The 26,961-nt window shown below is 42.8% G+C and overlaps 1 protein-coding gene across 2 annotated transcripts in view; it reads left to right on the top strand.

The window, feature by feature from the left end:
* Positions 1 to 21,630, top strand: part of LOC146798082 (cytochrome P450 2G1-like) — a 909,417-nt gene extending 887,787 nt beyond the window's left edge. For both annotated transcript variants that reach the window (XM_085625297.1, XM_085625296.1), the window contains one exon: positions 20,258 to 21,630. In XM_085625297.1, the coding sequence (XP_085481423.1) occupies positions 20,258 to 20,439 (182 nt within the window). In that variant the 3' untranslated portion in view covers positions 20,440 to 21,630. The remainder of the gene's footprint in view (positions 1 to 20,257) is intronic.
* Positions 21,631 to 26,961: the final 5,331 nt, after the last annotated feature.

Below are 26,961 nucleotides of genomic sequence, written 5' to 3'. Positions count from 1 at the left end.
CATAAATGGTAATGTTTTTCGGCTTCATGTTGTATCCACCCACTTATGAGCCCCTCTATTGTGTATAAAAGGGGACTGTGTACGCAAGTTCTTTGTGCTACTCTATGCAATACTGAAGAGTGTTGTGTGGATTGTAGGACCACCCTTAAGGGTTAATAAATGCTGTCTTTGTACTTTGCAGTTTCCGTGCCAACTTCCTTATAGATTCCGTTACAGGAGAGCGAACCCTTGTGTCCTGCGGGCCTAGCTGGGGCCTGTATTCATCAATTGGCGCCCGTCACGTGGGGCTCATCGGCGACTCGGATGCTCGAAGGACTGGTCGCGACGAAGGTGAGGAATTTGGCCGGGGACGTGATCACTGCCAGCGGCGTCTTAGCCCTGGCATCCCGAGGTTTTTCTTCCTTCCCTTCCGAGCTGACCGTCTGGGTGGCGCCGGTCCTCGACTGAGACCTCTTCTGTCGGTCTTGCCGTGAAAGCCGTTTGGGCGATTGTGGAGCTTGGCAGTTGGAATCTGGACTCTTGATTGGTAAGAACCGGTGTACGGTACTTGCTCCGAGTTTTTGAAGCCTGATCTGGCTATTTGAGTTTGATTTGTGATGACTAGTCATATTTTGTATTTGTCTTTGTGAAAATATATATGCGTTGCAACACATATAGGCAGGTAATGTGGAGAGATTTCTCCGGAGCTGTGTAACTTTGAACGGCGCAACGATTAAGTGCCATTTTTTCTATAATATTGCATATTTTGCATTATTTCTGAGCATGCCTGCTTTCAGCGCACTCCGTAAGTGGTGTTGCTGTTTCGGAAACCGGTTGAACCTCGAGGAATCTGCTCCAGCTCCCCCAGAGGGGACTCCTAATAGGGATATGTATGTGAAGCATGGTCTTTCTTCCATAATGTACAGCACAGTATGGAGGAAATATACAAAAAAAGATCCTGAGTTACGATGGCCTTTGTATGGATCGTTTGATATACGTAAGATTGAGTATGTGGAACAGTGTATGTGTAAGCGGCGTGCTCGTCAGGATATGTTTGAGTGTGTACGGTTGTGGGTGAAGGAGGTGCGTGAGCGAGAGAAGCGTGAGAAAGCGCTGTTTGATAAAGAACAACGGAAGAATGATCATGTGCGAGCACAGGAAGCGAAGCGTCGGGAGGACAGAGAGCAGACGGACAGGCAAGAGAAGGAGCGTAGGCTACAAGTTTCGGGTCAATATGCTGTTCGGCAGCCACTTTACCCTGTCCTTAATAATCTTGATGATGATTTTTATTTACTAGATCGCTCTCCGCCCCCTTATGTCGGCGCATCTGCTCCGAGGCCGCAAGATTCCGTCCCGGGTCCGGGTAAGGTAGATACGCGGTCCATGTTATCGGCTGAGCATATGGCTGAGCTTCGGCAAATTTCCTTCCGTGCACTTAAGGGTAAGGTGTCCGTGGATAAATTGTTCCATACTTGGGGGTCGTGGCAGGATAGAGAGAGATTGTATTTTTTGAACCATTTCGCTGAGGAAGTGATTGCTGCTTTTCGGAAATATTCTAGTGTCTTTGAGCCTGAAGAAGTGACATCGGATGCCAAAGCATTGCATGATGGTGTTTTTTCTCCCTCTAAGGCTCCTGATACGGCTCGGCGGCTATTCGCCTTGCGGGACGCGGTGCTGGCCCATAGAGAAAAAGCGCGCCAACGAGCAGGAGAGGAGACGCAGTCGGATTCGTGTACTGCAGAAGGCCACTCATCCACCTCTCAATCAGATAAGAGCGATCTAGTGCATGCTAAGCCAATGCGGGAGGCGGTGCCTTTGTATGTTCCTCCTAAAGGAGCGGGGACTAGCTCGGACATTACCTCCGCCGATGCTAAGGGATATTTTGTGTATAATTGGGTTTATACTCCGTGGCATAGAGCTGATGTGATGGCATTAAAGAATGCGCTGCCTGACCCCCGCAAGAATCCAGCGGCCTTCTATGAAGAAGTCGAGGGGGCCTTGAATTCTTGCGTTATGACTCTAGCAGATATAGATTTGTTCTTTGGGCTTATTCTACCACCGGACATGTGGCGGTCTGTGCGAAAGGTAGATGATGTTGCCACTTTTAAGGCTCGATGGTCTGAACTGGAGGATGAGGATAGGGAGAGGAAGCCTGCGCAGAAACCGCCCCAGAATATTTTAGATCTCCCTGCTGCTATTGTGGCTAAGTTGAAGACAATTATCCCCCCTAAAAAGATTGACTGGAATATGTTAGCTGCATGTAAACAGAAAGTTGACGAGTCAGTTGCGGAATTTTTTACGCGCTTTGAGGAGACGTTTCATGATTTTAGTGGTCAGTCGCTTACTGACGATACGGGTCGCCACCTTTTTGCGGATAAATATGTGGCTAATCTGCTGCCGGCAGTTGCGGCCCGGTTAAAAGCGAGTGAAAGTTCTTGGTCCTCCGCTACACCGACGGCCCTCCTGACTATCGCCCAGTATTATGAGCGTCAGGAGCAAGAAGCAAAGGGCCAGGAGGAAAAGAAATCGAAAGATTTGAAAACAAAGGTGATGTTGGCACAAGTCTATGGCCCGCCCCGGCGGGGTAGTAATAGAGGTAGGGGAGGATCTTATGGTCCTCCCTCGGGCCGATCTGATTTAAATAGGAACCAATGTGCGTATTGTAAGCAATCGGGTCATTGGGCTAGGGACTGCCCGGTGTTGCATGCATCGCGTCAGGGGCATACCTATGGTGGCCCGCGAGGTAGAGGGGGTTTCTCCAACTTCCGAGGGAATTCTAACGACCAGGCTCGTTTTGACTCTGCTGGGCAGCACCGCGATAGATCAAACGTTTTTGATCGCCAGCATCAGTACCAAGCGTCGGGGATTGACCGGTCGGGGTACCATGACTCTCAGCATGCATAGGGATGCGTTGGATGGGGGTTAGAATCAGTTGAGATGCCGGTTGATCAGAAGGGTCCTTATGTATCGGCTGAAGTTTTGGGATCTACTGATCAGTTCCTCGTGGATACAGGAGCGACACGTAGTGCACTGTCTAAGCAATTGGTTCCGGGGGCTCCCCCATCCGGCTTAATGGTCACATCGGTAGGGTTTGACGGTACACTCTCCCGAAGCCCTCTTTCACAGCCCCTCATGTTTAACGTTGATTCTTTTTCTGCACCCTGTCCGTTTCTGCTTGCCCCGTACACACCGGACAACATTATGGGTCTTGATATGTTAAAGCATTTTAGGGCTACGATCCGTTGCTCCCCTGCTGGTGTACGGGTAATATTGAATGACAATTACCCCCGATCAGAACGGATGTGTACGATGTCAGAGGATGCGCTGTTAGCTACCCTCCCTCATGCTTTGTGGGCAACTTCGGATACTGATGTAGGACAAATGGTGATTCCACCGGTCCACATTAGCGTCCAGGAGGGGGCGGTGTTACCACGCCTCCCACAGTACCGTATTTCCCAGGAGGGCGAGGAGGCTCTCATACAGATAGTGCAGGATTTGATGGCGGTAGGGGTAGTGGAGGAAGTCCCCTACAACATTTGTAACAGTCCGATCCTTCCCATACTGAAAAAGGATACGGATGCCAGAGTTTATCGGTTTATAATTGATTTGAGAGAAGTGAACAAGATCGTGATACCTCAGTACCCAGTGGTTTCCGATATCACGACGTTGCTTACCTTGGTCCCGCCTACGGCGACCATGTTCTCAGTGATTGATTTGAAGAATGCTTTCTTTTCCATTCCCATTCACCCTGATAGCCGATATCTTTTTGGGTTTACATTGAATAATAGATCTTATCGTTTCTGTAGGATTCCCCAGGGCTACACAGAAAGCCCTAGCATTTACAGTCAGGCTTTGAAACGACAATTGGATTCCTTTGCTCTGCTCGAGGGTGTCGCCCTCATTCAATATGTCGATGACATCTTGCTGGCGGCTGACACCCTGGAGTTGTGTGAGAAAAGTACGTTATCCTTACTTTCCTTTTTAGCATCCCACAATCATAAGGTATCTAGGAAGAAATTGCAATTTTGTAGACCAAAGGTGACTTATTTGGGTCACCTTTTGTCTAAGGAGGGACGTGCACTCACACCGGATCGTATCCAAGTAATTCTGGATACACCGAGACCGTCCACACAGAAGGATGTGCGTGCATTTCTGGGTCTTGTTTCTTTTTGTAGACAGTGGATATTGGGGTTTTCGCACATAGCTAAGCCATTATTAGCCCTCTTGACAAAGGACACGCCTATCCCAATCCCTTGGTCAGATGAGTGTGATACTGCTTTTCAGCAACTACGACAGGCCCTTTGTTCAGCACCAGTGTTAGGGACCCCTGATTATGCAAAACCCTTTTCGTTGTTTGTGCATGAGAAAGATGGATGTGCATTGTCAGTTTTAGTGCAGATGCACGGCGATAAGCAGCGCCCTTGTGCATATTTTTCGGCTGTACTTGATCCTGTCGCCCGAGCATTACCGGGGTGTTTTCGCTCGGTTGCGGCGACAGCTGTGTCAATACGCCAAAGTGAGGGAATTGTGTTATCTCATAAGTTGTTGGTATTAGTCCCCCATGCTGTCGATGCCCTACTCAATCAAACGAAGACGCAGCATTTGACCAGCGCCCGTTTAACGGGATATGAGTTGACGCTTTTGGCTCCTCATATTACGTTAAAAAGGTGCGTAACGTTAAACCCGGCAACATTGTTGCCATACCCCGAAACCCAGCCTGAGGCGCGGAAAGCGCATGATTGTATTCTCGTGACTGAGGAACAAACAAAGGGTCGTATTGATCTCCAGGATACGCCCTTTCCAGATGTAGATGGAGAACTGTGGGTGGATGGATCATGCCTGAAGCTACCAGATGGTACGACTTCAGCAGCGTATGCGATTACCACATTGCAAACGATAGTGGAGACAGCACGCATACCACAGAAATTAGGGGTGGGCGGAATTTGCGGAATTAACCTTCGCAAATTATCGCGAGAATGTTTAAAATTATCGCAAACAAGCAGAAATATCGCAAAGATGCGGAAGTTTTTTTCCGGCATGTTCGCGAGATTTTCTGCATGGTTGCGGGTCGCCAACTTACCCATGTGGTTGCTTGCGGGCGCGGCCATCTTGTTTTGAGTTGTTCTCGCGGTGCATGATCGCGAGAAGAAAGACGTGATCGCGCGACGCATGACGTCACTGCGGGCGCGAACTGTCGCGAGACAGCGCAAATGGCTAAAAACAATACAACATCTCATGGAGAACGCGACCGGATCAAGAAAACTTGTCGGCGAACGCAGGGATTCAGGTAAGGCGATCGCGCGCGCGCGAGAATGTATCATTTTACAGCGCGAGCAAGAAACAAATTATCGCCAAGCTGCGGAAACCGGAATTTTTGACATTTTCGCGCTCTCCGCGGAACGCAAAAATGTCAAATTATCGCAATTTCCGCGAACGGAACGAAATTTTTGCCCAGGCCTAACAGAAATCAGCTCAAGCAGCGGAACTGATAGCATTAACACGAGCATGTGAGCTCAGTATAGGACTATGTGTGAATGTTTATACAGATAGCCGCTATGCTTTCGGAGTAGCGCACGATTTCGGCCTACTCTGGAAGGAGAGAGGGTTTTTAACGTCACATGGAGTACAGATAATGCATGGAGAGTTAGTTCACAATCTTTTAACCGCATTGACATACCCAAAGAAAATTGCTATCGTTAAGTGTAGCGCCCATAGGAAAGTAGTTGACAAAGTTGGAGAAGGGAATGCGTTGGCAGATCGAGTAGCACGGGAAACTGCGATGCAGCCCGGTACTACTGCCGTGTATGTAGTAAAGTCACAGGTGGAAAGATGGCATGATGCGAAGGAGGAAGTGCGAGAAATGCAAAGGACCGCTTCTGACAAAGAGCGGGAACAATGGGCTAGCGAGGGAGAACTGGATGACGAGGGTTGCTGGAGAAATAAGCGGATGGATAGATGGAAATTACCCACGGCTTTTGTACAGCCTATGGTTCAGATGGCACATGGGCTAGCACATGTTGGAGCTTCCGCAATTGTGAAATTGCTTACCCAAGTCTGGGAGCATCCAGAGATTGCTAGCACAGCAAAGAGGGTGGTGCAGACCTGTATGATCTGCCTGAGGTACAACCCAGGAAAAGGTACTCGAACTCCAGCAGGAGGATTTGTGACACCCACTGCACCCTTTGAGGTTCTGCAGATGGATTATATCCAACTGGAGCGCTGTAATAATCTGAAGTATGTCCTAGTAGTGGTCTGCGCTTTCAGCAAATGGGTTGAAGCGTACCCTACGAAAGACAATACTGCAATGACTACTGCGAAGATGCTGCTGAAAGAGTTCTTCCCTCTATATGGCGTCTGTAGACTTCTGTGGAGTGATAACGGCCCTCACTTTGTAGCGGATGTTATAAAGTACGTCTTGAAGGGCCTGGGCATCACCCAGAAGTTCCACGCCGTGTTTCACCCTCAGTCTGCAGGCCTAGTTGAGAAGTATAATGGTACACTGAAGCTTAAGATCGCTAAAATTCAAGCTTCAACGTCTTTGACTTGGCCAGACGCTCTGCCACTGGCGTTATTGTCAATTAGATCGGTACCACACTCTCGAACTGGCCTTACACCTTACGAAATTGTCTTCGGACGCCCAATGAATATTTGGGGTCCGCCAAAACCTAAGGCTATGTATGATGTACCTTGTGTAATGATGAACGATTATCTAGCACAGTTAACGGATAACTTGGTTTCTATCCATCAACAGGTCCGAGAGGCGCTCCCTGATCGGTCTACCGGCGAAGGACATGGTCTCCGGCCCGGTGACCATGTCATGGTGAAAGTCTTCGACAGAACGAACAGTTTGGAGCCGAGATGGGTGGGCCCTGAGCAGGTCCTCCTCGCAACGAGGACGGCTGTGCGAGTCTCCAACCGAAAGAATTGGATCCACTCTCTGCACTGTAGGAAGGTGCCGCCCGGATTGGTGGAACCTGCCGTGCTGACCGATCAACGAGAAATCTTGGCTGCAGAGACAGGCCGTGCTGCGGAGCCAAACGCCACTGAGGAGCTCTTTCCGGACCACGCGACTCCTGGAGGAAGGCGATATCATCTTCGACCAAGGAAGTGAGTTTTCCAGTACCGGGACATACTGTCAGAACGGCCCTTGGGTTAGTGAAACGGAGAGCCGATGAGGCAAGGGGGGGGGGATCAGCCCTGCATTAGTGTAGCGACACCCGTCTTGGCCCGCTGGTGAAGAAATCAACCGCTGCCCAAGGGGAAGAGTTCTGACAGACTTTTTAGTTTCAGGAAGATATTGGTTTTATTCTTATCTTTACCTTGACATGGAGAAAAAGAAAATACTTTGTGCAGTAGGGTTCATGTTGACAGTAGCTATTGTTGGGATAACCACATGGTTCGTGGAGGATGTAACTCCCGCTCGGAAAATTCTTGTGTTGACAACTCCGGTGCCTGAGGAGCACTACTTTTATACATTACCGTATCAAGAGTTGAAGCATCGACAATCTTACTTGAATAACACTTTCATCCAGATGCTGCATCATACCCACGTTGCTACGAATGCTACGAACTGTTGGATATGTGGGATGATGCCAGCTCATCAGAAGAAAGGAGGAACGCCATTTATACCACTTCCTTTCTCTCATAATGGCTCTTGTAGAGCATGGTATACCTTGCTTTTTGCTACTCGGAAACCAACAGTGGGACGATTGCTCTTCAGACTCAATAAAGAATGCCATCAAGACAAAAATGGGTATCCACAAGCGAATGGGACAATTTGGGAGTGGGAAGAGTACCGACCAGACAATGAATCCATTCCCTACATCTTTACGAACACAAGAGACACTGTGGGAAAGGACAAGTTTGTAATTCAAGTAGCACAAGCTCAAGCGGACCTGTGTGTCCAGAGTGTGGGTTTTATTCCAGTTGGTGTTAGTGATTGCATTACTGTTTTGAATATTGATGGGTTGAACAATAGTACCTTCTTGGCCTCCCATAATACGTATTTTGTGTGTGGAAATAAAGGTTACTACCGTCTGCCGGCTGGGTGGTCTGGGGTATGCTATGTATCATTTCTATTACCTCCTGTATTCCTAGCACCCGCATCTTATCATAAGGATCTGAAATTATTGAATAATGTGACTGTAAATAGGTATAAACGTACTTTATCAATTGATGATGTAGATCAGACTGATACCAGTCTGCAACAGTATATTGATTTTAACTTAGGACTGTTTTTCTTTGTTGGAGCTGCCCTGAACAGTAGGAAGATCCGAAGGTTAACAAGAGTGGTAGAAGCTGTGACAAATCAGACTGCTGCTGCTCTTGGGAATCTTACGGAGGAATTACAGATTACTAGAATTGTTGCATTGCAGAATCGTATGGTATTAGACGTTATGCTAGCTGACAGAGGAGGAGCATGTAAAATTATTGGAAGTAGCTGTTGTGTGTTTATCCCTGATCATACGCCATCAGTTTATAATGCCATCAATAAACTGCATAAAATTGCAGCTGAGATCCATACAGAAAACGGCACTTGGTCCTTTTCTGGATGGTTTTGGGCGTTAATTACTGCCTGGGGATGGAAGGTTCTAACTGGTCTCTGCATTATTGTAGCGGTTCTGTTTTCATGCTGTATCTGCGTTCAGTGTGGTCCTTTACTCTGCTCATTATGTGTATCATTTTGTATCCCCGATAAGAAAGCTATTGCCGATGTTGCTCACCAGAAACGTCTAGCTAAAGAAGTTGAAGAAATGATGACGATTGACATATATGATGATTATCTTAACAAACAGGATGTCTCCAGTAAATGCTGAAAGGGTCGTCTGTTGTAAATTGAAACAACGATGTGATTAAGCATTTACTAAAGACATTAATTCCCCTCTTATAGAGCATGTTTTCTCTGTAATGTTGACCGAAGTTTGGACTCCATTTTGTATTGTCATGCTTCCACGTGTTCCCCACGAGAAGAGTCCAACCTCTGTGTTAGTTGCTCTTGTAATCTGCCTAGTAACAGTCTATAAATAGCTCCTTTGTCCATCTGGCACATGCCCAGACTTGACCACATCTGTTATCAGTTAGCCTTGCTTGACCATGTTTTCGCGGGCTCAAGGAGTGTGTTAGCTCCGCCCACATATTGATTCAGTATCGAAAATGACCATAAATGGTAATGTTTTTCGGCTTCATGTTGTATCCACCCACTTATGAGCCCCTCTATTGTGTATAAAAGGGGACTGTGTACGCAAGTTCTTTGTGCTACTCTATGCAATACTGAAGAGTGTTGTGTGGATTGTAGGACCACCCTTAAGGGTTAATAAATGCTGTCTTTGTACTTTGCAGTTTCCGTGCCAACTTCCTTATAGATTCCGTTACAGGAGAGCGAACCCTTGTGTCCTGCGGGTCTAGCTGGGGCCTGTATTCATCACTAGGGGTGAAAGGTGGTAACTGCACATGTGTGGTTACAGAAATGGTGTTCTATTTTAAAACAGCATCATTTTATGCTGAATGTGATTCAAGTATATTCTGCAACAACCTCTAGGTGTGAGTGGTATAATTATATAGTGATGTAAAACAAAGAGTTAATATCCTGAGCAATAAGTGTCCACAGTAACCAGAACAGTCCACAATGGTAGTTTCCACAGAATTCTTCTTCTGTTCTTTGTTTTCATATGACAAAGTTCAACATGGGTGTGAATTCTAGTTAACACATGTTTCGTCTATGTGGAGTAAACCACAGACTTTTTCAGGGCTACAAATATTAAATATGAAAAAAGGCCCAAGTTACAACTCACAATATGCTACATTGCATTTATCACAGAAAGCAAGAGGACAATTTGAGTTCTTTTGTGCGAGGGTCAGCGAGCAGAGACCCAAAGTCAGAAACACCATCATGGTGTTGAAAAGAAAGAGTGCAAATGACATACGATGTCACGTGGCAGTACAGGCAATCAATCCTCATGTCTAACCAGGAGGAATAAGGCGATTCCCTCCATAAACACCACATCATCATGCAGAAGATTGAGAAAAGGCTCAAAAAGTATGACAACTGCGAATAAGTGAATGATAATGTAAAATGAACATGAAATGTGGGAGAGTGAAGAAAAGGAAAAGAGGGATGTGGTAACACAACACATGCGTTCCCCTAGTCATTTGGTAAAGGTAATCAACCACTCACCAAACTACATTAAAGCTTGGTCATAATCGTAGTATATGAAATAATTGAAGGTAGAGTTTGCCATTGGGAACTCCAGTGACGTCAAAAAAGTGCCTAAGACCTAAGATCTATACCGAATAAATAAGATGAAAAAACAGTCAATGTAAATGACTAATCGAAAGAGATTAATTGAGCACACACTACTTAAAAGATTGACTACTATTTATGTTTATGTGGTCGGACTAAAGATCATACTCACATAATTAAGTGAACAAACTCCAATAGCAAGGAACTAAATTCCCAAGTTTTGTTCAAAAGTCAATGGTCGGTATCCATATGTCTCCTAATAGTAATAGCAGTAATTAAAATTACTGTCTAAAAATGAGTGTCCAGAATATCATAATATTAATAGGATTCAGATGGTCAATGCCTAAACATATCCATTTAGCAACAATGTGCTTCAATCAACCATAATTCATCTCCTTATCAAACGTAAATTAGCAGTGACCGAGGGTAAAGAAAATAAGTAGTGACCCCAATACTATAGTAATGTGGCATAACTACCACACATTGTCATGTGAGAACAGAAAGCACAATGATCTGGTCACACCATAATTGACGGTGACAATTGAAGCAAAGAAAAAACATTATGCAAAATTATCCAGGCTAATTGATGGACAATACATTTGTAATCTGGCAATGTACATGAAAATGTCAAAAAAAGGTTAACTATTGATGGAGCAGTTAGTATAAAATTTTGTATACCTCCTCTATTCTTGCATGAAAATACTAATTATATAATCTATTAACTATAATATTATTAAACAAGTGTTGCATGTATACTAATCAACATTATTAAAATTGAAACTACACATGGGATTTGCTATTTGCATGGCTAAATAACTCTTATAACTAAAATCTGTACGCATATTAATGAGTAGTATATGTGATAATAGAATATTGCATGATATATGTTGCTTTGTGATGTTGCATCATTGAGGAGGATCGAAAAAGGTGAATATAATGGCTTTGAATGTCGCGACACGCTAGCTAAATACAAGCACATGGAGGGATTAGTAAGGGGTTAACAATAGAGTCACCATTTCTATGCATTAATTATTCTTTAGTGTTTGTTTCGCTTGAATTGACATCTGGGCCTAATCCAATATGGCCGCTGACATCGCCCGCAGAAGTGGCCACTGTCTCATGAGGCGCGGAGTGAACTGCGCATGTGCGAGCAGTATCGTGAACCTCTTAGCGACCTTTGCTCATCATGTTCCTGGTCAAGGATATGAATTTGGTGGGTCGCCAAGATAGGGGAACAATCAACCTTACAGTAAACCGGAACAAGCCGACACTTTGGCTGACAAGTGACCTCACCCCTCGATCTGTACTGAAAATCTGGGAATAAGAATCGGACGATCCCAACCAGCCAATCACCACTGTTCTTGACCTAAAAATGTATCTTCTTTAACATGAAATCATTATAAAAAGGGTGGTAGAATAGAGAGCAAAAAGTTTGTGATGCCTTTCCTGATGGTCCAGATGCTGCCCGACCGCTTGATGAATGCAAACTTTTTCCGAATCCACGGGCTATGATAGATGCTTGCACGATTTCTGGTCCTTTGATAAAATTGGGGACTGTAACGTGCTGAGCAGAGGACTTTGAGCTTTGGCCTGTTTTATTCGAACAATTTGTGACAGACTCGGTTATGCATAGCCAATGAATTAGATGCTCCCAAATAGCCAGATTAGGTAAATATGATGTTCTGCAATTTACTTGAATTGATCTAGAAATTCTGAACTTTGACGAGACAAATGCAAATATAAATCATTATGAAAATTTAGATAAACAAATATTGATTAACAAGAAATATGAGTTTGTGGTTTTTCATTATTAAGGGAAATAAGGATTCTGAGTCTTAAATGGGTTTTAGCTGGTTCTAAATCACCATCAACCAATCCAACTAATTGGTTCGTCGACCAAGAGGGTGGAGTGCCTTGATGTTTAGGATTAGGGATCTATAGGCGACGGATGTTAATGTATATTTTGTAAAAAACCTTTTCTCTCCCTATAGGTTATAAGGTGTTCCCCCACATGTCCAGCGCTTGAATTACTCATCCCTCCTGTGTGTGTAGACTCGTGAATGGTGATGTGTGTGAGTTGGTGTTATGGGCCCCACCAATGAATGCGTGTATGAATGAGTGTGCGTGACGACGGGTCTGCGACGCAGGGAGGATATCGGTATATGTTGTTCCCCATTTCCCAGTCTTGCGCTCGATCACTATCAATGCACATGGGAAAGAAAACTGCTAACTAGTGCCGGAGACACAAACTATACGAGTGCACCAGCACAGTAAGTCTACGTGGGCTCTACACTTATGAGACGTTCACATACGCAGGAACCATTGTTACAAATGCGGAAATGAAGTAACATGTCAACGTTAAGCGTGCAAGTCTAAACGAAAGGACGAGCATTAAACAATGATGAGTCTTCCGTAATACCAGTAGCATGCATAGCGGAATCGATTGGAGTCCCAGTTCGAGTCAGGACGGTCTGTGAAGCAGTCTGCTCATAAATTGTGGGTTCCACAACAAGTACAAACAAAGCGTAAAACCATATTCTATAAGTAAAATTACCTGAGAGACAAGCAAATCCCCATGGAGAGTGCATATTGAAATTTCTATTTATAATGAAATGTAACAAAGATAGAAGAAGGACTAGACGTCCACCATTTAGCCAGTACAGGATAACGGCCACAATATTGGAAAGGTGTACAATTCAGTTGTAATACATGAATACCGCAAAACCGATATAATGGCCACAGTAATTATGAAACCAGTATAAACAAATAACCGATGTGAGTTGATAATAATCGAAATCGGCAACCCACTGAATATAATATATATTAGTGGGAGAAACCAAGTTATGTTTATCAATGAACATCGAGCAAAGATGATAAACGCTGAGCATGTTAGCTCTAAAATTCAATAAAGCTAGTGAGGCAAATGAAAATGATAGACTAATGTAAGGATAAAGGTAATAAGATAGTGACAAGAAATCAGTCAAATTAAGTGACCTGAATAAAAACGTGAATCGTTTTGGCATGCTTAAAGTCAACTAACAAGAGAAACTAAAAGTTGCAAAGGTTGTCAAGTGTTACAATGTTAAATATACTGGATTAAGCCAAATGAAGGCCGTATCCCTAGCAGTAAAAACCAACAAGGATGTAGAAAAACCACTATGTAAACAGGAAAATAGCTCATAGAGTAATACAGGTGGAGGATAAGAGGAATGTGTATACGAAAAAAGGGGCTTGAAGTGATGAACACTAGAATAATAGTATAGAAAATGCATGAAGAAGTATTAGAATGAAAGTCCCAGAAAATGCATACAAATAAAATTTGGGTCATAGTTTGAGTAACCTTGGTAGTATTTTCGTACATGGAACCCATATTCAAAGAAAATACACTTTAACATATAATTGCTTTCCATATGTGAATAACTGGTAAGCATATATAAATGGAAAAAAGGAGGAATAATTCTGAAGTACATCAGGGGCATTGTCACATTAAACATGGCATGTAGGTAGCATAACATACACAGAGGAGTCAGATGAAGACAGTATCTCATTTATCCGGATATTTTAGTAACATCATATACCCAATAAATACTGTAGCTCATTGTCAATATTGAGTCCTTTTTCAACGGCTCGCAAATGCATGATCCATCAAGCTTCTCTCTGTCTGAGTCTCAGCTCACGGCTACCTCCTCTGACATCTGATGTCACAGTTTCTACACCATGAAATTTAAAGGTCATGTGTGTGCCTTGTGCTTTGCATTCAAGAGCATGGACAGCAATAGGATATCTAATATCACTATTTTTCAAGGCCCTGTAGTGTTCAGAGATGCAACCTGTGAGGCTCCTGATAGTACTGCCAATATATACTGTATCACACTTTCAGATAATGGCATAAACCACATGCTTGGTTGTACAGTCTATGTGTGTGTCTATATGATAAGTCCTTGAACCGTTTAATTCAAAGTCATGTATGTCATGTACCGCTAATCTACACATGCTGCAATTACCTTTTATTGACATTTTCGTATACATTGCCAGATTACAAATGTATTGTCCATCAATTAGCCTGGATAATTTTGCATAATGTTTTTTATTTACTTCAAATGTCACTGTCAATTACGGTGGGACCAGGTCAATGTGCTTTCTGTTCTCACATGACAACGTGTGGTAGTTATGTCACATTACTATAGTCTTGGGGTCGCTACTTATTTTCGTTACCCTCCGTCACTGCTAATTTATGTTTGATTGGGAGATGAATTATGGTTGATTAAAGCACATTCTTACATGGATATGAGTAGGCATTGACTATCGGACTCCTATCAATAATATGATATGCTGGACACTCATTTTTAGACAGTAATTTTAATTCCTGCTATTACTATTAGGAGACAAATGGATACTGACCATTGACTTTCGAACAAAACTTTGGAATCTAACGCCTTGCTATTGGAGTTTGTTCACTTAATTATGTGAGTAGGTCTTTAGTCTGAGCAATAAACATAAATAGTAATCAATCTTTTGAGTAGTCTGTGATAAATTAATCTCTTTCGATTCGTTATTTACAATTACTGTTTTTTCATCTTATTTATTCTGTATAGATCTTTTGATCTTACGTGCTTTTTGACGATATTGGAGTTACCAATTGGAAACTGTACATTCAAGTATTCCATATACTACGATTATGACCAAGCTTTATTGCAGTTTGGTGAGTGGTGGATTACCTTTACCGCATGTATAGGGGAACGCATGGGTTGTGTTACCACATCCCTCTTTTCCTTTTCTTCACTCTCCCACCTTTCATGCTTGTTTTACATCACAATTCACTTATTCTCAGTTGTCATACTTTTTGAGCCTTTACTCAGTCTTCTGCACAATGGTGTGGTGTTTATGGAGGGAATCACCTTATTCCTCCTGGTTAGGCATTAAGATTGATTGCCTCTACTGTCACGTAACATCGTTTGTCATTTGCACTCTTTCTTTTCAATACCATGATGGTGTTTCAGACTATGGATCTCTGCTCACCGACCCTTGCACAAAATAACTCAAATTGTCCTTTTGTTTTCTGTGATAAATGTAATGTAGCATTTTTTGTCTTGTAACTTGGGCCTTTTTTCATACTTAATGTTTCTAGCCCTAAAGAAGTCTGTGGTTTACTCAACATATCACAAGAAAGGAGTATGCTGTTCCTCAAGGGTTAAATTGATAAGAAAAAAGAGAGAGATATATCTGAATGCATACCGAGAGGACAGTTATACCCGTCACCTCAAACCAGTAATGTGGGTCCTAAGGGGAATTCCCTTTTTTTGGAACTTGGGTATTGCAGCGCCAACCCAACGAGGAGCAGGCCCAATGATGAAGCATGACACCTAGCTGGCTGAGTGTGTGAGGGCCCTAGTTCCAAAAAAGGGAATTCCCCTTAGGACCCACATTACTGGTTTGAGGTGACAGGTATAACTGTCCTCTCGGTATGCATTCAGATATATCTCTCTCTTTTTTCTTATCAATTTAACCCTTAAGGAACAGCATACTCCTTTCTTGTGAATTGCAGCTTGGGCACTGTATGCTGGACCTCTCCAAAAGCCCTTAATCCCCCCCTTTGTTAATGATATTAAGCACGGGTTACCCCCGTGGGATTCTATCTATAGGTTACCAGAGACGCAAATTGCGTCTTCTGGCCCACATTTTAATGGAAGGTTGCCAGTGACGCGAATGGCCTCTCCTGTCTTTACCTTTTTTTTAACTCTTGCATTAGAATCGTTTTTATGCATTTGATTCTGTGTACATTGCATTAACAGCGTTTTTATGCATTTGATTCCGTGAACATTGCTCTGGAGTGTGGATATATATGCTCACCATTCCCTACTATGTGCCATCAAGTGAGGGCCCTTTGTTTCCCTCATGATTGCATGTACTTTAGGAACACCCTCTATCAGAACATGATACATGATGTAATGTGGGTGTAACACAACTGAATTCTCACTGATTAGTATAAGCTGGGGATTTTTTCAGCAACTTAGTGGGATTCATTAATAGACTTGTGGCTCCTTTATGCACATTTCAATATGGCCGCTGGTTATGATATCTATTTCTAGTACCCTTCCTTCAATTAGATAGGTTAGCGTTCTAGATGTTACCGCTCTAGACGCTAGTGACGCATGTGAAGTCACTTCCAGGATGCCGCACTCATTGGGGGCTGTATATCTTGATGAGAAAGACGCCCCCTGGACATCACCCGGTTCCTACGGGGATGGGTAGGTCTTAAGTACTTCGAGACCGCCTTTTTGGGTAAGTAGGGTGCCCTTTATTGTAGTCCACCGTCGAGTCTTTATTCACTTGTGGCAATGCTAGGAGACCCAGTGGTGGTTCCTTCCCTTGGGCAGTGACCCACAAGTCACTCTGCGGTGTTTCTACCTCCAGTTGGACATGAATACTGACACGCGCTCCTGTAATTTTACATGCGCTCGTTCTCTTATTTTAATCAGCTTGCCTACACCCCCATGTTTAGATTTGCAGGGATTATGACGGGAGATCTTCACCAGGACCTGCTACAGTATGTAACAAGTTATGAGGCATCTTACTCTCCCCGAGTGTCAATGCACGCTGTTCCCTGCATTTTGTAACATTTCCACCTGGGGGGGTTTCATAAATCTGCCATTTTGCTGGACACACGTTTGCCACCCACTTTAACCAGTGCGTTGGAATGATAATTATGACTTTGGTTATGTGGTTGCTTTATCTATTCCACTTATATACATTTTCCAGGATGCTGAGCCCGCTGGTGTCCTAGCCCGCCGGATACTGTTGAGGCGTGGCTCTATAGATTGATTTGGTGAGTCTATATTTCCTGAAAGAGCCAATGTTTTAATATGAACTTTTCTCTCAAGTTGCTTATTTGGCGACTAGGTCACGGAATCTATTTTTAACAAATAAACATAATGTCAAGGGGAACTATTCCCTTTGAAATAAAGGGTTTCTTTCTTTTAAGTAACCATCAATAATAGAGAGATATTGAATGCCAGTATAACCCACAATTTATGTATATGCTGTAACCCTTTCTCTTTCAGAACACACTTAAGGGTTTTTAACCTGCAGCAATACATTAAGTGGTAGGTAGTTTTTTCACATATACCACGGTGTGTAGGTAGTCTCACATTATATCTTTGGTCCTGATGAATTGCCATAGACCCGGTAGGGCTGTCAAGGCAAGAAACATGTTGACCTACTGGAGTAGAGTGCCACTTTGTTCTGCTTCATTATGTCAGACGAAACCGCCTCTCCTTTTTCTTTTAATCAGGTAGGAACCAGAGTTAAATAAATTATATTGGTTACCTAACCTGTTTTAACTTTCACTCTTCACACACACCTACACATTCTAGGCCCCTCACTCACACCTCACTAATTGGCAAGGAACAAAAGATCTCCACCAAAGAGCCCCTCATTGGGAGCCCATTGGGTATTGCAGCGCCAACCCAACGAGGAGCAGGCCCAATGATGAAGCATGACACCTAGCTGGCTGGGTGTGTGAGGGCCCTAGTTCCAAAAAAGGGAATTCCCCTTAGGACCCACATTACTGGTTTGAGGTGACGGGTATAACTGTCCTCTCGGTATGCATTCAGATATATCTCTCTCTTTTTTCTTATCAATTTAACACTTGAGGAACAGCATACTCCTTTCTTGTGAATTGTAGCTTGGGCACTGTATGCTGGACCTCTCCAAAAGCCCATAATCCCCCCCTTTGTTAATGGTTTACTCAACATAGACAAAAAAACATTTTAGCTAGAATTCACACCCATGTTGAACTTTTTCATATGAAAATAAAGAACAGAAAGAATTCTGTAGCAACTACCGGTGTGGACTGTTCTGATTACTTTGGACACTTATTTCTCAGGATATTAACTCTTTGTTTGGCTATACGTGTGGGCTTTTGTCTACACAGTTGGTGACTGTGGATGGCCATATCCTTGATCATTCTGATTCATTTACGGTGACTCTACACAACCCAGCGCATCCTATACCCTGCCTCCCCTTTTCCCTATTATATAGTGATATAATTATAATTGTGATGCCCTCCAGGGGCTGCGTTAAATTGTGTTATGAACAGTTATGAGGATTTCCCAGAACTTCCAGTCGTGCTAGACATTTCCTCTTGCAATGCTTTATTTAAATAATGAGACTGACAGCCACTCGTGATCAAATTTACCATGCTTTATTGTCAGAAATAAGTGCCCTCAGGCATGGTTATATGACATTATTGCATTTTTCCCATATGAAATGCTTGTTGAAATAATGAAGTTAACAGCCACTCGCTTTGGTACCAGTATTAAGTTATGGTCAACGTTGGCATTTAGGAATAAGATAATGTTTAAACGTGATTTGTGGTACTAGACTCCCTCCTTTGGGAGGGGTAAGAATGATTGCACAATGTTTTCCAAACTTAATTCCATCAACTTGTGTATATATGTAAATTGCTGCATAGTGTTGAGTAGCATGTGTGCAATAAATGTACGTTTTCCTTTTTCAAAATATAAAGCAAACACTGCACAGTCATTTTGTAGTGTTATGATTGTGTATCTGTGAATGACGATTACTAGCCCACAGCACCTCCCTTGAGTAGGCCTTAGACTTCTCTGCAACGCTACCCTATGAGAGTTAAATGCTACAATGGCTTGTTTGGTTCCCAGTGAAGCACAAATGTTGACCCATTACTTGTGCAGGCCACACAAATAATGTCTCATTTTCTAACAGTATTGCTTCATGGTAGCAGGCATGGGACATCCAACACTGGGTTCCTACGAAATTAAATGTAAGAAAAGGGTAGCAACGTATAAACCTATAGTTTGCCAGGTGGGGAGCAGACAGTTTGAAAAGTAGAAAGCCCAATGAAGTATTAATGTAAGATCTCTTTAATTTGGTCTTTCTCCCCCTCCATCTGTTAGATCTGCCTTGCACTGAAATCTAAACAAAAGAGATATTTGGTGCCTGATTTATCAAGAACTTCCATTGCCTTTGTGTCACGCAAGGTGACGAAAGGCCAACGCAAGCCCTTAAGTGAGGTTTAACCTGCCACGCAAATCCGCCTTGTGTGGCTCTGCGTAGTATAGTAAATGTGGAGTAACGCAAGGCAACACAAGTCACTGCTTTGCATTACTTTGCTTCCGTAAAGGCATTTCATTGGTGGAGAGTGAGTGTTCTCATGCATTCACCCATGTATTTTGACGTGTTCGAAGATTTACTAACACTAGCAAACCTGGATTGTGTAAAAATGCCACGCCTTCCCGGAAGAGGCACAAGTAGGAGAAATATTTCTATTTCTCCTTCTGTTTTCCTCTTTTTAAGTGTTTTGCATTCTGCAGCACACATAGAAAGAGGATAGGAAAAAGCCTCTAAGGATTGTTTTTGTGCAGGAAAATGTCCTTTTCTGCACAAGAACAGTCCTGGCTGGAAAGCAGGCACCCTTGCAACATGGCGCAATGGTGCATGCGTTGGCAGCCACAAATGCGCCAGCACAGAAAGATAGCAGAAATGCGCCATATGTTAATTAAAATGAAGCATTCCTGCCATTCCATTTGACACAGCACAGCAAGTTGTCCTGCTGCATTGCACTGCAGCAAATCTTGATAAATTTGGCCCCTAGTGTCTGCAAGTGCTACTTCGTAACATGATGTGAACCCAATCCAGCTTTGCATTTTACTACTCTGCCTACATCAACCAACGTGAAGTACGGGTTGGTAAGGGCAAGGAAGACCCCGCTTTACTACACCACTGATGCATTTTTATGCTATTAAAGTGAAAAACATCTGCCCTGTTCAATAAGGCCCTTGTCTATGTATGAGTTATCTACCTTCCTGACCCCTTGAGTTGCCATCCCCATGGTGTTTGCTATAGCTGCCTCCTCCTCAGCAAATAAAGGTACTCAGTCCGCACAAGGTATAACCCAGACCGGGTGTGTTTTAGTTCACAGCTTCACACTAATCACAACTTCCAACAGATCCAGGTTTTGTTTGAATTAATATTTTTTTGCCTTTATCATTTATTTCCTAGGTAAAAGAGTTTGCCTCGGAGAAGGATTGGCTCGGGTGGAACTGTTTCTGTTCCTCACATCCATCATACAGAACTTCAAATTACAATCCGTGGTGGATTTGGAGAATCTTAACCTTGAACCTCAACTGAGTGGTTTCGAAAACATGGCACCTTTCTACCAGCTTTGTGTTGTCCCTCGCTGAGTAAACAGGAAGTCACTGCATATAGATTTACGGGTTCTGTTTCACCAGTCTGGCTACCTTGTCACAAGAAGAGGACCCAAAAGCATACACTTGAAAAAGTACAATCTTACATATAACAATGGAAGAAAACCAAATTAAACACTTTCAAAAGTTTTTTCTGGAATTTAGAAATATAATCTTTTTTCGTTAGTGCTGAATAGGTTTTTGTGATTTCATGAAAAACCTATACATGTTAAGAATGTACTGCCTAAAATCGATAATTGTAGCAAAAAGCCACTGTGGTATAAATAGGGCCTTCATTATTTTCAGAAACCTTTACATAACTAACGTGCTAAGACTTGGAAGTAATTTTGTGTTATTCTGTTATGTGTGCTGACCCTAGCCTCACCTGCAGCTTTACTCAGCTCTTCTGTGCGAAAAGGGTAGACATATGGGGACTGTGGCAGGGGAGGGGACTGATTACAGGTGCAGCAGTAAATTCCAACTTAGACCACTGTAATGCATTTTAGGATGGCTTACCAATTTACACAACAGATCACAATCGGTACAAAAAGCGGTTAAGTTAGGTTTTCAGTTTGAGGTGAAGGGTTCATATATCGCCTACTCTGGTTCACTGTAAAACAATTAATTATTTTTAAAAACTTCTGTTTAGCCTTTAGATACTTGCATAACCTCGCCTCAACCCATATAGCTCAACATGTCTGCTTAGGAGTTCCAGTGAAATATTGCTGATAGTACCTCTGTAGCATTCACATTATAATTTCTATTGTGTCAGCACTGTGACCTCTAATATATGGCCACTGGCCTGTAACTTTTAGCCTCTACTCTGTATAGTGACATTCAGTGCCATTTATATTTTCACAATAATTCCTTGAGTTTTATTTACAGCAGGGTGCATTTGCTCAACTACCTTCTACCTATAGATCACAAACCTTTCAGTGATACCCAACACTGATTTTTTTGGGGTAAAGTCATATATGCGTTCCTTTACATTCTCTGACGTTTCTGCCCTGGTTTACTAGAAAATAGGGCTATGTTATGTACGGAAAAACTGACTTTAGTATTTATCGCTTTCTTTATCCTGTGTACATTTTTTTATGTTAGCTGTTCCCAATATATTCAAGAATTTCCTAATCATTATGTTACATGTATTTTACAGTGGACTGTTGTATAATAAAAGCTTTAGCATATCAAGCCATATGTTTCCATGTGTTCCCTAATCTGGCATCTGGGTCAAAGAGAATTAACTAACAACCTGTCCAAGCACTGGGAGGACTGATAGTCCTTTCCAATATGAGCCCTACTTCAAGTAAGGTGAGTGGAAGAGATCACAGGGCACCTATCTGTTTTCTCCAGTCTTCATGAATTTTAGGTATACCATTACAATGTGGGGGTAAGAGAACTCTCCAAGGTAGTACTGACATCTTGGTTATGCAAAAGAGGTGATGGTCCCATGGGGCTATTTAATTTAGACAGTAAGGGGTAGAATCCCACAAACAATCCAGGCACACTGCCAACATGAATATGTACCATCTAAAAAGGCAACATTCCCTCCCAAAGGTAGGGGTGGAGTCCTCTGAACACTCTGAAGTAACTGTTTAATGACGGTCCCAATAGAATTTGTTTAGAAAATTCTATGAAATTGCAGATGTTACCAGCAGCGGCTCGAATAGGGCATGCTGTGGGGCGGTGGGGCGGAGGAGGGGCAGGGTGGGGGGGTAGTAAACTCATACATATGACGGAATGGAGGTAAGTAATTATTAGGTTCCTCCGTTCCATCGTATGTCCGAATTTACTACCCCCACCCTGTCCCTCCCCTGTCCCTTCCCACCCCACCGCCCCGCAGCACGCCCTGTGCAAGCCACCACTGGATGTTACAGATATATGTAGTAGACATGGGCGGAATTTCAATTACGACGGAGCAATAGGAGTCATTCTGCATCTGTTACCGATAATAACGTGATTACCCCCACTCACATAATTAAGAATACTTTGGGGGAAATAAGTCAAAAGTGATACCACATTTAGTGAACGTGAGCCAATGTTCGAGCCTCTGTTTATGTTCTGTTACAATTAGCTCTATTTCATCAGTGCAAAATGCATCCTTGTGCGCATTTTGGACATGAGGTTGAATTTTACACTAACAAAATAGCGTTACATGCTGAGAGTAAGTTGGGGGAAAATCCTACCTCAAGTGCACATTCAGCAAGTGAAAGCATCTGTTCGTGCACGCTGTTGATGTTCTGCTGCATTTAGCGCTACTTCTTGGTGCAAAATACATCCTCGAGTAATTCTGTGCGATGTCTCAAAATTTACCTACGCAAGTTGCGTGAACGCCTAATTTAAACCATGGAAATTAACTTAAAAAAACATCAGTTTTAACAATAAAAAAACTCTGAAATTCACCCGTTATACATAACTGACCAACATGTTACTTGCACTGCCATGGATTAGACATTTCATCAGGGATGTCATATGTGAGGTTATGAGCAGTGCACCACCAGCAATGCAAGTTTACTAAAGTCAGTTATGTATTGCAAGTGAATTTCAGGGCTTTTTTGGTTTTAAAATAGTAGTGTTATATTTCACTGAATATCTAAGTTTTATTTAACCTAATTTCAAATCTTACTCCTTTAATAACTCCACTGTAACCTTTGTTTTTTCAGTAAATTTCAATTTTTCTTTAAAGTAAAGTAATATCTGATTATGATACGGCTGCAGCCAACTCTCCCTCATGCACTTCCACAGGCCAGGGCAGTTGTTGATATTGAAAAAGTCGATGTCGATGTACGCCATGAGCTAGGTCTGCATAAAAATGTAATCACTTCACTGTTGTTGAATCCACCCGATGTAACCTCCCCATCAACTCCGAGTCAGAAATACGCATATATACCTGCGACCTAGGCCCAAGGCAACTCATTGACAGATGACAGGTGGGGTGACACGTAGCTGGTAACAAACGCGGAAACAGGAAAAACCCAGATCAATCCTTCAGATAGTCAGTGACACCACAATAGCCCAGGGAGACTGGCCCCAGTAAAACAGATATGGCCGGAGGATTGAGCGCGTTTCAAAAACACCATCAATTTAGATGCCACATGAAGTTAGGAACACACAGCCAATCAAAACACTGCTCACACAGTCCACACAAAGATCACATACTCATCGTGTTGGAAATCAGGATATGTTACCCACTGACCCACATTGTGTCCACGCAAGGTCAAAACCCACCTGCATTTGTTATCAGGTGGCCAAATTTACGGTTCCAAGACCAGGCCCACACTCCCTTCCCTTAGAAGATTCTATAAAGAGTTTTATGATGTTCCATGAATTGTATATACAGGCACTCAGAATTATTGTACTGTGTGACAGTCCTCAGACCCGGTTCTATGAATGCGCTCTCGGCCACTGATTTTAATGAAACCAACTGTTCCTGTTTTACCAAACACCTCTTGTCATTTGTTTTTTACAAGTTAAACATAGATTTGAGAAACACAATGTGGGCTAGGCCAAACCCCGCCACACACAGTCTTCAGCTGTGCACAGCGTGGTGTTAGATGCAGGAACTGGCATTCAGCATCCAACCCAAGCAATTCAGGATGAATTTGTTTTCCATTTGTTTCTGCTGTACTCCAAGAGGAGTCTCTTGGGAGACAGTACTGGATTTTACTATTTTTTAAACTTTAATTTCACTAAAATGGCTGAACAGATGTACACTATATTACAAAAAGCACACTTTCTGAGTAAACATGTAGCTTTCTGCCAAAATTGGTGCTATTCTGTTCAGCAATTGTTTTCTGTATCATCTAAATTTCCCTTTGGAAACTGAATGGGGTAAAGTGTTTTGTGAACCCCCATTCCTTTTTCTCATCCCTGCTTAATGGATCACTCTGAAACTTTCCAGTAAGAAGTTGAGGTATCAGGGGGTTGGGTGCCAGTAGAGGGGATGGTCGCAGGCCAGGTTGTTTAGCTGTGTGCAGCAGGGTTGGTTGACCCATGGTGGGGTTGGTTGCAATTCTAATGTCATTTACTATGTGATACGTGATGTGATATTTAAGGGTTTCTAAGTAGTGCGGGGTGGGGGCACAAGAGATAGTTAGCTCAGTAACCTAAAACCTGTCTATTTTAATGTTTTTTTTTTTTAAACCCTAGGTTTTGCCTCATTTCAACACCAGCTACAATGTTGCTTTATCTTCCTTTTTTTCAGTATACATATGTGTATGTGTTTGTATTTTGGCTTTCTTTCATTACAGGTTATCGATCAAGTAAATGTAATGATGTATATTACATTGTGACTTTTTTCAGCAAAGAAAATAAGTTGGATTATTTATGTCAAACAGTTTTATAAATTGTCGTGATTTTTTCAGTTTTTTTGGAGTGTTTATTTTGTTTTATTTCAGGCTTTGAATAGTATTGAAGGATATGATACAGAGTTTTTAGTTGGATAAATGTTATTTTAGAACTTTTTGGGGAGTTTTTGATATTCTCCATATTTTTTTTATGGATTAACAATTTTAAATATTAATATTGGATTATTGGTCAATGATTTCTGCTACTGAGTCATGAATTATTGTTTTATTTATATGAATTTGAATATTGGTTGGGGTATATATCTTGTATGTACTGCTTCATATTTAGATTACAAATTTCCAAATATATTCCATGTATTTTTTTTTTAAATGTCTTGTAATGTATTTTGAAAAAAGTTTTTATATTTGTAGTTTATATTAATTTATTGTTTGATGCCATTTATATGTTATTTATTGAGATTGAATAGATGTTATTTTCCTAAATTTTTTATTTTCATATTTTCTAAATATCAATTTAATAATATTTTATCATTTCTTATTTAAAATTTTCTTTTTTTCATAATGATTATAGATAAATGAATATTTTATTATGTCCTTAAAAACATTTAATTGGAGTTTAGGTATTGTGTGGTGGTGATACGTTTGTTTGTTGGTGTAGTGTATTAGCACTTATTAACTTTGTTCATTTGTTAATGTTTTCAGAAATTGATACAGTGTTGGTTGGCTCCTTCCAAGAGTTCCTTGAAAGCAATTGTGCCACCGTTATACAGCATTGTTTGTTCTAACTTCCAGGGAAAGTGTACCTTTCCAGCTGAGAGTTCGAAACAATGATTACAACCTGTCATTAGGGATTGGTGGTGAACTCTGCTATACTGGCAGAGTTCGCAGAGTTGTGCCACTCTGCGCTCTGCTTGTAGCACTGAGTTCGTCCAAAATTCTACCTATCACATGTGGAGCGGAGTTTACTGGTGTGCTACTCACTTACCCCTAGTTTCAATCCCCTCGATGCAGGCATCCAGGCTGCTCTCATGCACCTCTGCGCTCTCTGAGGTGCTAAGGGCCTTTTATCTCCTTCTGATGTCACAGCACAAAAGGGCTAGTTTTAATTACTGCAGCGGGATTTGACAGCAGGCAGTCCGCTGACCAGTAGTCAGACCAAGCGAGACTGGGCAACACCAGTGAAGCAGAGGGTCAGTGGGATTGGCTTTGCTTTCCTCCTTCCTGCACCACTCATGGAACACACAGAAAGCCTCCGCACATCTGACGCAGGAGGCAAATGATAACCCAGAGATTAAATCAGCATGAGCAGCAGGCTTGGTAGCTAGCGGATGGTGTTGGTGGCTGCTGCTGTGAATTCTCCTCTGACTATCCCCTCTCTCTCCCTCCCATCCAAGTCCGGCCCCCACTTTGCCCCTCCCTCTCCTGATCTGGGTGGCTGTTTCTCTCGCTGTGCTGAAAGCAGGAGGAGTGTCCCCGGCCATGCTCCACATGCAACACACCCACCAGACAACCTACAGTCTCCTCCCAGCCTGGCAGAGTTCCAACCTGGCTTGTGGCAGCTGCAGGGATGTCGGAGTACTCTTGCCCTCACTTAGGCAATCAGCTGGCATGGTGATGCTGTGCATGTTCTCCATCTGCCCTGTGGTGCCTCTCAACCAAAACACAGCAAGACTCTTCTGGCTCCGGTGCAGCAGGATCTGGCTCTGGGGGCGGGGGAGTGTGCTGGGCCTCTGCGGGTGACCAGGGTAAGAAGCCTGGGGTACGATGGGGGTGGTGGGCTGCCTCCTCTTTAGGGAAGGGTTGCGTTCCCAGCACACATGGAAAGGAGACTCCACAGGGTGGTCAGCCATACGGTGTGCTTCCTGCAGGAGTACCTATGCCGTTCTCTTTAGTGATACCCCTGTGTTCATATCTCTGCAAGATGAGCCTGCTTTCAGTACAGGATGCACTCTGCTCGAGCTCTGCTTCTGTAGCCTGTCGTGAAGATTGCACGCTACTTGAGTTCTTCTGTTCTGTGCCCTGTAGTGCTTTTCACACACTGTGCATCCTCCACAAAGGTCTGGCTCGGTTGCCTTTAGTGCTTCTCCTAAAGATGTATAGTGTTTCATTTGCACGATTCATTCTACAGTAAGGGCTGTCTCTGTAGCATGTGTTTTCCATGCAAGATGCATTTTACAGGGAGGATGGGTCTATTGTAGGCATGGCCGAGTAA

The sequence above is a fragment of the Triturus cristatus genome, chromosome 9, assembly GCF_964204655.1.
Source record: "Triturus cristatus chromosome 9, aTriCri1.1, whole genome shotgun sequence".
Lineage (NCBI taxonomy): Eukaryota > Metazoa > Chordata > Amphibia > Caudata > Salamandridae > Triturus > Triturus cristatus.
Note: the sequence above shows the minus strand (reverse complement) of the source record. Positions and strands in the feature narration are given on the sequence as shown.